At 38.0% G+C, this 12,722-nt stretch overlaps 1 protein-coding gene across 3 annotated transcripts in view; it reads left to right on the top strand.

Moving 5' to 3' along the window:
• RELCH (RAB11 binding and LisH domain, coiled-coil and HEAT repeat containing) overlaps nucleotides 1-12,722 on the top strand; it is a 117,279-nt gene that overhangs the window by 58,507 nt on the left and 46,050 nt on the right. For all 3 annotated transcript variants that reach the window (XM_080684455.1, XM_080684454.1, XM_080684456.1), the window contains 2 exons: nucleotides 6,679-6,750; nucleotides 12,174-12,314. In XM_080684455.1, the coding sequence (XP_080540581.1) occupies nucleotides 6,679-6,750; nucleotides 12,174-12,314 (213 nt within the window). The remainder of the gene's footprint in view (nucleotides 1-6,678; nucleotides 6,751-12,173; nucleotides 12,315-12,722) is intronic.

Here is a 12,722-nt window from a genome sequence, read left to right as displayed (position 1 = left end):
TGGAAGGTTATATTTTTCTAGGAATATGTCCATTTCCTCCAGGTTGTCCAGTTTGTTGGAATAGAGTTGTTCGTAGTATTTTTTAACAATCTTTTGTATTTCGGCGGGATCTGTTGTTATTTCACCTCTTTCATTTCTGATCTTGTTTATTTGGGTCCTCTCTCTTTGCTTCTTGGTGAGCCTGGCTAGAGGTTCATCAATCTTGTTTATCCTTTCAAAGAACCAGTTCTTGGTTTTGTTGATCTTTTGTATTGTTTCTTTGGTCTCTATGTCATTTATCTGTGCTCTGATCTTTATTATTTCCTTCCTTCTGCTTACACTGGGCTTTTCTTGTTGCTCTTTTTCTAACTCTTTGAGTTGTTGGGTCAGGTAATTTATTACCCCTGTTTCTTGTTTTTTGCAGTAGGCTTGTAGAGCTATGAACTTCCCTCTCAAGACTGCTTTCGCTGTGTCCCATAGATTTTGGATTGTAGTGTTTTCATTGTCCTTTGTTGTCATGATGTTTTTTATTTCTTCTTTGATCTCTCTGGTAACCCAGTCATGGTTTAATAGTATGCTGTTTAGTCTCCATGTGTTTGATTTCTTTGGGTTGTTTTTATTGTAGTTGATTTCCAGTTTTATGCCACTGTGGTCTGAGAAGATGCTTGATATGATTTCTATCTTCTTGAATTTGAAGAGACTTTGCCTATGTCCCAACATATGGTCTATCTTTGAAAATGACCCATGTGCACTTGAGAATAATGTATATTCTGTGGCTTTGGGGTGAAATGTTCTGAAGATGTCAATTAATTCCATCTGGTCTAGTGAGTCATTTAGGATTGATGTTTCTTTGCTGATGTTTTGTTTAGAGGATTTGTCCAATGGTGATAGTGGGGTATTAAAGTCTCCTACTATGATTGTATTGCTGTCAATCTCTCCCTTGATATCCTCCAGGAGTTTTTTTATGTATTTGGGTGCTCCTGTATTTGGTGCATATATGTTTACCAGAGTTATTTCTTCTTGTTGGATTGCTCCCTTTAGTATTATGAAATGGCCTTCCTTATCTCTTGTTACGTCCTTCAGTTTGAGATTTAATTTGTCAGAAATAAGTATTGCTACCCCAGCTTTTTTTTCAGTTCCATTTGCCTGGAAAACCTTTTTCTATCCCTTCACTCTCAGTCTGTGTGCGTCTTTTTTTCTGAGGTGGGTTTCTTGTAGACAGCAGATATGTGGGTCGTGTTTTCTTATCCAATCCGTTACCCTATGTCTTTTGATTGGGGCATTTAATCCATTTACATTTAAAGTTATTATTGATAGGTACTTATTTGTCGCCATTCCTATTCTTTACCCCTGTGTTACTTCTTCGCTTCCTGTTTCTTTCTTTCTTTCTTTTTTTTTTTTTTTACAGCAGACCCTTTAGCATTTCTTGCATTGCTGGTTTGGTGGTAATAAATTCCCTTAGTCCTTTTTTGTCTGTGAAGCTCCTGATTTCACCTTCAATTTTGATTGACAGCCTTGCTGGGTACAGTATTCTTGGATTCAGACCCTTCCTTTGCATGACTTTGTATATTTCATTCCATTCCCTTCTGTCCTGATGAGTTTCTGTTGAGAAATCAGTTGCTAGTCTGATGGGGGTTCCTTTGTAGGTAACTTTCTGTCTCTCTCTTGCTGCTTTTAAGATTCTTACTTTGTCGTTGGTGTTTGCCAATTTAATTATGATGTGCCTTGGCGTCGGTCTTTTGGGGTTCATTTTGCTTGGGACTCTGTGAGCTTCTTGGATTTGTGTGGGTTTTTTCTTCCCTATATCAGGGAAATTTTCTGTTATTATTTCTTCAAAGAGGTTTTCTATTCCTTGCTCAGCTTCCTTTCCTTCTGGAACCCCTATAATGCGGATGTTGTTTTGTTTCGTGTTGTCCCAAAGTTCCCTTAGACTCTCCTCCTGCCTTTTAATTTTTTTTTCTAGAAGTTGCTCTACTTGGGTATTTTTTTCCATCTTGTCTTCTAGCTCACTGATGCGGTCCTCTGCTTCTTCTAGTCTACTCTTGATGCTTTCTATTGAGTTCTTTACAGCAGCGATGTCATTTTTCATTTCTTCTTGGTTCTTCTTCATTTCCTCTTGGTTCTTGCTCATATTGTCGAATTTGTCTTCCATTCTTTTCAGCCACCTTATGACCATTTCTCTGAATTCTTTTTCTGGAAGGTTGCTTGCCTCCATTTCGTTTACTTCCTTTTCTGGTGATGCCTGCTTTTCTTTCATATGCGGGCTGCTTCTTTGTCTCCCCATGGTCTCTCTTCTCTGGGTGTCTGGTTATGTAGTTCTCTCTCTCCTGGGTTGATTTAAAGGCACAAAATACAGCACTACCAGGTACAACTCACAAGGCACTGAACAGGAATGTATTCACGATATTAATAACCTCCAATAAAGGTGACCACCAGAGAAAGGCAAATTAGGTGATAGGAGAGAAAGAAGAAGAGGAAAAAAGAAGGAAAGAAAGAAAAAAAGAAAAAAGGACTGTGAAAATGAAATTGGGAAAAGGGAAAGTAAAGAAAAAAAAAGTAAGGAGACAAGAAAGTGACTAAGAGAGAAAGGGGAACAGACTATATAAATTGGGGATAAAACTCCAATAGAACAATCACTAATCCCAGCAAATGCCAGCAACAAGTACCTGGGGATTAGTACAAACTACAACACCAACTAATATGGAGTGAGGCAAGGGAAAGCTGAAGCACAAAACAAACAAAAAAATAAACAAAAGAAGAATAAGCAAAACAATCTCACAAAAAAGCATAAAAATTTGATATAATCTACATTCAAGCAAACAACAACAAAAGGACAGAGAGAAGGACAAGTTTATGGATAGCTCAGACAGCGAAGGGAGAGGTATATGTGGACTTGGAGCAGGGGATTGGAGATTAGATATGTAAGTAGGGTGAAATTTTAGCAAGGGGTAAACAGAAAGAATAGGGAAAATCTAAAGCAGTAAAAGGGTAAGATAAACAGGACACTGAAAAGAGGGAGGTTAGGAAGAGAGTGATGGCCTAAAGGTAGAGTTGAGATAGAGTAAAACAATGCTAAAGGAAAGATAAAAATAGAATGTAGAACCCTAATCCCAAAATAAAATGAAGAGAAAATAAAATGACACTTTAAAAAAAAAAAAAAAAAGAAAAGATAAAATAGCAGTAGTAATAATACGGATTGAAAATAAAAATGTAATAATTAAAAAGGTAAAATCAAGTGATGAAAAAAGAAAAAAAAAAGTTTCTTGATTAAAAGATGCAAAAGATGAAAATAAAAAAAAATAAAAAATAAAAAATAAAAAAATAAAAGGTAAAAATAAAATGTGAAGTAGTGAAGGTCATTCACTTCCTCTGTTTTTCTGTTTGGCACGCCTGTTTCTCAGTCCAGACAGTATTGCAGTTCCCTGCGATCCACTGCTCTTCAGTGTTGTAAGCCAGTCCTGATTTTAAGCAGGCGGTGTGTCTTAATTTCTCGTATTCCTTTATTTTTGATTACACAAGAGTCAATTTGTGATTCAGCCCCTGGGTGGCAGTGTTTCTGGATTGACTTCCGGGTCTATCTATGGCCTCTCTAGACAGTGTTAGAGCCTTCTTTCCCTGTGGCACTCACTACTGGTTTGTGGGAGTGGGCTGCCTCAGAGCTGACTCTCTGATGGTCACTCCCTGCTCCGATCCCCAGGTTCCAGAAAAACAACTTTCCCCTGCAGTCTCCCAGGGTGTCCCCAACTGGGTGATCCTATGTATTGGGCTTAGTAATCAGAAGCAAGAATTTCAAGAGGAGAAAGCCCAGTTGTGCGAACTCCGGGACTGCGCGTAAGCCCAGGCACCCAGGGAACGCAGGGGCTGCGCGTAAGTCTGGACTGCCTGAAATTCTTAGGGTGTCCCTGCACTTCAGATCAAAATGGGTTGCTTTTTAGAGTGCCCTTCTCTTAGCAGCTCTGAGGACCCCTTTTCCACATTCACAGATCACGCCAGCCCCTACAGCCACGGATTTTTCTAGGCACAGACTTCCCTGGTCCTCCAGCTCCCGCAAAACGCGCGTTCCTCTCTCCCGCCGGGACCAGAGACCTCACCTTATCCCAGGCGAAATCTGACCTTTCCGTGGTGGAGTGTAGAGCTACTCTGAACCCGTGTGTTTGCGCCAATTGGGGAGCGTTGTTCTGGGGCTCGCAGTTGTTCCTTGGGTGCCGCAGTTGTGGATTCTCAGGCTTCCGCTAAGCTCCACTTTCCGGATCAAGATGGCGCAGACTCCGCATCCAAGCCCGCAGCTCCGGGAGGGGACCCAGCCGCAGTAGGTGCTGCCAGGTCAGGGGAACCCCATTTAGCAGTCCCCCACCTCCTTCTGGAATTCAACTGTCTCCCAACCAGCCAACAAACACTCCTTGTGCGACCCTCAGCTGTTCTTTCTTTCTGCTCCGGGACAAGGCTCTGAACACGTCTGTCTATTCCGCCGCCATTATTACCTCTCAGAATCTTGACTTTCTAGACTTGAAGTTTAGGTAATTAAGTAGCTTATTTTCCATCGTAAAATGATGGATTTCTTACTTATTCATAATAGTATGGTCACTTATTCTTTAAAAATATTGGTCTCTGGAGTATCACTAAAGCATATAGTCTTTTAGAATTCTGTTCCAATTTCTTTTAGTATTTATTTTTCTTTTTAAAATTTCATGGAGTTATATCTGGAAGTGAACATTATGCATAGTCATTTTTTATGTCATCTATAAATTATAGTACATAGTAATTTAGAGTGAGACTTGAATAATTACTGAGAGTCAAATTAACTTGGAAACAACACATAATTCTGGACAATTATTCATTTATAATTTTTTCACTTTTTAAGTTTTATCGAAGTACAGTTCATATACTGTATAATTTACCCATTCTACGTGTACAATTCAGTGGGTTTTAGTATATTCACAGAGTTATACAACTACCACCACAATAAATCTTAGAACAATTTTATCACCTCAAATATAATCCCCAACCCCTCAAACTTAGTTCTCATAGTTCAAGATTATTTTGGCTAATCTGGGTCCCTTGAATTGTCATATGAATTTTAGGATCAGCTTGTCAATTTCTGCAAAGAAGCCAGCTGGAATTTTCATAAGGATTCCATTAAATCTGTAGATCAATTTGGAGATTATTGCCATCCTAACAATAGTAAGCGTTCCAATCCATCAATTTAAGATGTATTTCCATTTATTTAGGTCTTTAAATTCTTTTCAACAATGTTTTGTAGTTTTCAGAATATCATTTATGTACTTTTTTGTTTAATTTATACCTAAGTGTTTTCTTTTTGATATTACTATAAATAGAATTTTTAAAATTTTATTTTCTGTTTATTCATTGCTAATACATTTGATTTTTGTATGTACATTTAATTTTGAGACTCACTGAGCTAGACTAAAGAAAAACAAATGAAAATTTATGTAGAACACACTTGGACATTCAAACCATTCTACTTTGAGGTTACTATTTCTGAATTTAATTCAGAAATGTCAGTTATAAACATCTCTACCACCACCTCTTCTGTAACCTGAATAAACATGGATATCAGGGATCTATCTAGCTGCCTACCTCCACTTTGTTGCCCAATAGATTGCTATATAATTTCTTTTCTTAATTTTAGGCATCTAATACTTTAATGAATTATTTCACCTTTTCATATGGGACTATGAGAGCAGATATACTTCTTTTCCAGTCAAAGAAAAATTTATATTCAATGAAGAAGACATATGGGAACAAAACCCAGTATGTGTCCTTTTTTTTTGGTTACTTTTTGTTTTGGTTCAGTGTAGTCATCACAATAACAAACAAAACCCCTTCATTGTGCTTATGCAAACATAAATGGATTGAAGTCTGCTTACTTTGAAAACAAAATATCATCACTAATCTAGAGCTCTGGTTAAATAATTTATTAACTTATTTTCTAATCCCTTAGCTACAAAAGAGGACTGATGAGTCATTTCTGTCATAAACCATCTATATATATAAAAGCTTAAGTGACTGTTCGACCAGTAACTATGAAACAGACTGACCACCAGGGGATAGACGCTCAATGCACAGGCATGGAAACATGGAACAGACTGATGAATCTCAGAGGGAAAGGAGGAGAGGGGAGGGCGAGAAGAGATTAACCAATGATCTTACGTGCATACTAGAGGCTCAGTGCACGGATTCATGCACCAGTGGAGTCCCTCAGCCTGGCCTGCAGGGATCGGGCCAAAATGGGCAGTCCCAACATCACCCAAGGGGTCCCGGATTGTGAGAGGGTGCATGCCAGGCCAAGGGACCCCACTGGTGCATGAATCTGTGCACTGGGCCTCTAGTATCTGTAATATTTAGAAGCTGGGTTTTCCAAATATACTAATGTTTGTAGGGAAGGAGAAAGTTGTCCCCACCATCCTAAGGAAAGCCTAGTCTTTGGCAAGCCCACAATAGACACCTTGCCAAATTTTCACCTTTGCTTTATCGTTTTTTCTTTAACAGATAACCCCTGTGACCTCGTTTTTTAGTCTTTCCCTGATTCCCTTATTCCTGATCCAGGTATACACAGGGATTCCCAGAGTGGAAAAGAAAAGTTTTATTGTATTTTTAACAGGATTTGTGGTGGAAAATAATGCTCTGTTGGAGGAAGGGAGAGTACGTTGTTTATGCTTGATGTGCTTTTTACTCTAGATTAATCACAAATACCCAGAAAGACGACTGCTTGTGGCAGAATCCTGTGGAGCTTTGGCACCTTACCTTCCAGTAAGAATTGTCATTTTTTTCTTACAAACTTTTTTTCCTTTTAAATAATAGAGAAACCTTTTTGCAAGTGTCTTATACATTTTAATCCAAATTCTCCTTGGGCATGCTGTCCTAATAAAAGAAAAAGATGAATCAAAAAGAAAAGGGTTACATTGATATAATATGGCATTGCAGACAGGCACATTAGCCATTGATTTTGCATGAGTGTAAATAAATTCAATTGTATCAGCAGGTCTGAGGACTCTGAGAGGTCACTTGACATTCTTTCAGAGAGGTCCATCAAGAGAAAATTATTTTTGTAATAATATTAAAACATGTTTTGTCTTGTTCTCTATGTTGACATTTACACGGTTGGTGCAAAAGTTGTAATGGGAAACAATGCCAGTGCATTAACACTAATTAAGGCAGTGACACCCAAATATACTGGTAATGATTGTATTCCTCACCACCATGCACTTATAGAAAATGTCAATTTCACTTAAATAAGTTTGATAAATCAGTTAAATTATTAATTCTCCTAAATCTTTTCTCTTGTGTATGTCTGTTTTTAATATTCTTTCTGATGAAATAGGAAATACTGATATTGAGCCTTTTTGCTGCATAAAATTTAATGGCTATTTTATGAAAAGCACTCAAAGTAGTTTGAATTCTGAGCTGAACTAGCTACTTTTTTTCATGGGCTACTGATTTAACTTGACAGACCACTGATTGACAAACAATTTATGGTTATTCAGATTTTGGTACTTGTCAAGCATTTTCATGAAAAAGAGCCTGTCACTTGAAGGAAAACAAGTAGACGGCATTTATTGCCAGTGATAAAATTGTAACTTTTAAGTGAGAACAAGAATTTTGGAAAACTATCTGCCACTATGATAGTTTCTAAGTATGTTAACACTTTTCTGAGATCATTGGTGATACTAACAAATGTGATTTTTTAATATTATAATAAAATGTGTCAATATTGAAGAACATCTGCATAACTCTGCAATCCAATATTTCTCAAATGACCCATGTAAAATACTCAAATTCGTGCATGGGTAATAATTAGAAGGAAAGTTCAAGATAGTCCAATGGAATCTAATGTATCATACTTTAAAGAGCTTATTAGCAATGAACCATATCATGGTTTCAGATTCCACATTGCAACTAACTTTTAAGAAATTACCACTTGTCCAATTTGAGTATACAATCAAAGTAAAATATATATTCTTATCAGAAAAGCTATTAAAATACTCCTCCCTTTTTTAATTGCATGTCTGTGTGAGGCCATGTTTTTTTAAATACTTCGACCAAAACAACATATCACAACAATTGAATTCAGAGCAGATAAAAAAATCTACATATATTCTTTTAAGTCAGACATTAAAAAGATTTTGCAATAAAATGTAAAACAACACCATTCTTGTTGTTCATTTCTTTGTTTTATGAAGTTATTTTCATTAAAATATTATTCATGTTAACCTAATGAGTTTATTTTTAAATAAATTGATACATATTTTTAAATTTCTTAGTTTTAATTTCTAAGATGATAAATATCAATAGGTATTACTTACCCAAACAATTCTGTTTGATATGCTCATTTATTTTTAAATGATTAAAGGAGTCTGCCACCACAAAGAATGAGAACCACTTTTAGGTATCTTCCCATGGCTTAGGAGTAGAAGAAGAATGAGGTGACATCTCAATTATTTTAAATTACACAATCATAATTTAAAGCAGAGGTTGACAAACTACAGCCAGGACACGAATCTAGTCCACAGCCTGTTTTTATAAATAGTTTTATTGGAACACAGCCACACCCATATGTTTATGGATTGTCTGTGTCTGCTTTCACCCTACAACAGCAGAGTTGAGTAGTTGCAATAGAGGCCTTATGGTCCCCAAAGCCAAGACTCCTGTCTTAAAGGGTCCTTTTTGAAACTTGTTCTTTAAAAAGGGTACAAAAGTGGAATTATACAATGATGAGCTATTTATGGAAGGAAAGAATTTGTATAGTGATAACTCTGCACTTACTGTTAACATATCCTTTAGTGAAGAGTGAGAAACCAATAGTCAAACAATTGTTTTCTAAAAAGTAAAATGTAATGTTTTTTTATTCAGAAAAAAATGGAAAGAAAAAAGAGTAGTCCATAGTGTCACTCAGTAACAATATATTTTTGTTGTTGTTAAAAATAAATTGTTATGCAGTACAGAAAAAATAAAATGAAAATAAAAGATTCCCTCCTCTGGCCCCTAGTCATCTTTTCCAGAGATATCTATCTAGTGTTAAAACTTTATAATTATTACTTACAGAAAATAAAAATTTATGCTTACACCAGCTTTATAATTTTTATATTCTTTAAAGTTTTCTTATCCAAAATTAATTATATAATATACAGTGTTCTATATCCCCAATAGTAAACTCTATTTACAGGTTTTTGCTTGGGTATCTGTGCATTTTAAAAATTTCTCATACTGTTAATACCTCTACATCTTGCTGCTTTCAGCATTTGCATTTTTTATTTTGACAGTGTTAAATTGACCCCAAGCAAGATAGCATAGATTTATACTCCTATCAACAGTACCTTGGAGTTATTTTCCCATATATTCACCAGGAACTAGGCATAATGAAAATTTTTTAATGTTTATCTTATAGGAAAAAACAGTTACATTTTTGTAATAAGTCATATAGATAGATATACTTGAGTGAGTTTGAGCATCCTATTATTTATAGTTTCAAGATAAAGGTGAACATCACATGCTTGCAAAGGATAAGGAAGCTGTTCCACACTGCTCCTAATATTAGAATGCTAAGCAGTATTAATAATAGACTTAAGTTTCCTCCATGGATCTGCACTGGCCCTCATATCACACTGTAACTGGTCATGTAAAATCTCAGTGTGGTCAGTAACACCTCCTGACTTGTCCTGTGAGTTCCCTGGGGCATCCTGAAACTAACTGCCACAGTTGACCTCAGCCTAGATCAGTGTGAAGCACATACGCTCTGTTCCATTGCCCATGCTGATCCTATCTAATAAAAGAGTAATATGCAAATTAACCATCACTCCGCTACACCCACAAGCCACGCCCACCAGCCAATCAGGAGCGAATATGCAAATAAACCCAACCAAGATGGCTGCAGCCACAGAGAGCAGGAGGGCGGCTTGGGTTTCCCTGGCAATGGAGGAAGCCAAGCTTTCCACCTGCCCTTGCCGGCCCAGGCCTCCACTCAATGCTACAAAGTTTCAATGATAGAAGATACATAAACCCAAACAGAAATGGCGGCAGCCATGGAGCTGGAGTGAGCAGGAGGCTAGGGTTGCCCGTGGCGATGGATGAAGCCAAGCTTCTGCAGCCCTGGCCTGCTTTGGCCTCCGCTTGAGGCTACAAAGTTTCAATTTTAGAAGATACATAAATCCCAACAGAAATGGCTGCGGCCATGGAGCAAGCAGAAGGCTTGGCTCCGCTCCAGGCTACAAAGTTTCAATTGTAGAAGATAAATAAATCCCAGATCCCAGGGCCTCTATTTGGGTCACCGGGGGGCATGGTCAGCCTGCAAACCACCACAGGCCCCTCACCCAGGCTGCCCCACACCCCAAGGGAACCCCCACCCTGATCTGGGACACCCTTCAGGGCAAACCAGCCGGCCCCATCCATGTACCAGGCCTCTATCCTTTCTAATAAAAGAGTAATATGTGGATTGACCATCACTCCAACACACAAGATGGCTGCCCCCATGAGGTCAAAGATCCTGCCCCCAGGTGGATACAAGATGGCCAGCAGGGGAGGGCAGTTGGGAGGAACCAGGCCTGCAAGGGAGGGCAGTTGGGGGCAATCAAGCCTGCTGGGGAGGGCAGTTAGGGGTGACCCAGCTGGCAGAGGAGGGAAGTTGGGGGTGACTGGGTCTGCAGGGAAGGGCAGTTGTGGGGGACCCAGGCCTGCAGGGGAGGGCAGTTAGTGGTGACCAGGCCTGCAGGGGAGGGCAGTTAGGGGTGACCAGGCCTGCAGGGGAAGGCAGTTAGGGGCAAACAGGCTGGCAGGGGAGCAGTTAGGCATCAATCAGGCTGGCAGGGGAGTGGTTAGGGGGTGATCAGGCTGGCAGGCAGAAGCGGTTAGGGGCAATCAGGAAGGCAAGCAGGCAAGCAGTTGGGAGCCAGCAGTCCTGATTGTGAGAGGGATATCCGACTGCCCGTTTAGGCCCAATCCCACTGGGATCGGGCCTAAATGGGCAGTCAGACATCCCTTGAGGGGTCCCAGATTGGAGAGGGTGCAGGCTGGGCCTCGAGACACCCCCCATCCCCCCACCCCCCGTGCACGAATTTCATGCACCGGGCCTGTAGTACTAAATAAGAAGCTAATTTTTAAACCAATATTTAGACTAATATTGGGGGTGGGGACAATTTTTAACCTAACAGATAAACAAGGCTGTAAATACCTGAAGGCATATTCACCAACCTAAATGTGACTAAAATTTGCTAAAATTACATATATTTTTGTTTCTAAAAAGTCAAAACAAAAACTAAGTCATTTAAAAATGTCAGACTTTGCATACCAAATCACACTATAAATTTATGAAAATGGTTACATCTTTTATTTTTATTTTATTCTAACCATTATATGTAAAAAGAACCTAAACAAGTTTAGGTTTAAAGAATTGTTATAAATCAATCAAGTTACTATAATGGTACAAAAAAGGGAAGGAAAGCCAAGACTTTGTATAGTGATAACTTCATTCTAGCTTCAGCCATTAATTAGGCTAAACAATTAACATTCTTTAACTGTGAGGAAAAAATTATGTGAAATTAAGATACAGCACTGGTTGGCATTATATTAAATAGTAGCATCTGAGAATAGCAATGCAATTCTTGTTAAAGAACTTTTCCAGTTTACTCTCATATTTTACTATCCTGTTTGAATTTTTTTCTCAGTTCTTTAAAAAATAGGAACACTAGGATTTTATAATGTTTCCACATTCCCTACGCCAGGCTAATGCTTTGATTGCCAGAGTGATTTTTGTAACCTTCCTGTTATAACTTTCAACACTTTTCTCTGAGTTGAATCGGTAGTGATGGAAGACTCATTGTCCATTTACAGCAGAGTGTTGACTTTGGTGATTTGCAGAAATGCCTGCTACAATGTGCTCTAAGGGTTTGCACTATTTAGCAAAGATATAAAATATGCTGGGAGATGATTAATACTGAATTCAGGATAGATGCTGCTACCTTTAGAGCGAGAGGCTAGAAGAAGGTGGGAGAGGGTAGAGGAGAGTGATACTTTAGCTCTACTCATAATGTTCTATCTCTTCGAAAATGAAGACTTGAAACAAACATAGGAAAATGTTAATATATATTTAATTCGCATTTTGAATATGTGGATATCTGTCATTTTCCATATTTTTCTGCTGCTGGTGTAAGTAAATAGCAAAAACCTCTTTTTATTTTCAGAAAGAAATTCGTAGCTCCTTGGTTCTTTCAATGTTGCAACAAATGTTAATGGAAGATAAGGCAGATTTGGTAAGGGAAGCTGTGATCAAAAGCCTCGGTATCATTATGGGATACATTGATGATCCAGACAAATATCAACAGGTGTGTTTTTCAGATTGAACCCCATTTACTTTATTTTAAAATTCCAGATAATATTTCAAATCTGATTCAGATACTCTATAATCTATAGTAGGGAGGGCAATTATGTCCACTTTAACCAGTCGGGTTGGCTGCCTGGTTTCAGTTCTGCAATTCAGAAGAAAGAATGCTGTGATTCTTTTATACAGGAAACTGGCAATAAGCATGCATTTTTACCACCGCTCTCCTCAATTTATACATGGCATTTTCTTTAAAGAAAATGGGAAGGGTGGGGTTATGGATGGCTTTCTTTCTTCAAATGTTCTCTAAATGTATTTCAATGTGTACTTACTACTTTTTATTGAGTTATTTTTTTAAGTTTATTCTTTTTTAAAAATCTACATTTTGCCTGCTTTTTGCTTTTTGTTGTTG

Source organism: Plecotus auritus (assembly GCF_963455305.1).
Source record: "Plecotus auritus genome assembly, chromosome: 8".
Taxonomy (NCBI): domain Eukaryota; kingdom Metazoa; phylum Chordata; class Mammalia; order Chiroptera; family Vespertilionidae; genus Plecotus; species Plecotus auritus.
This window is presented reverse-complemented; position numbering and strand designations above follow the sequence as displayed.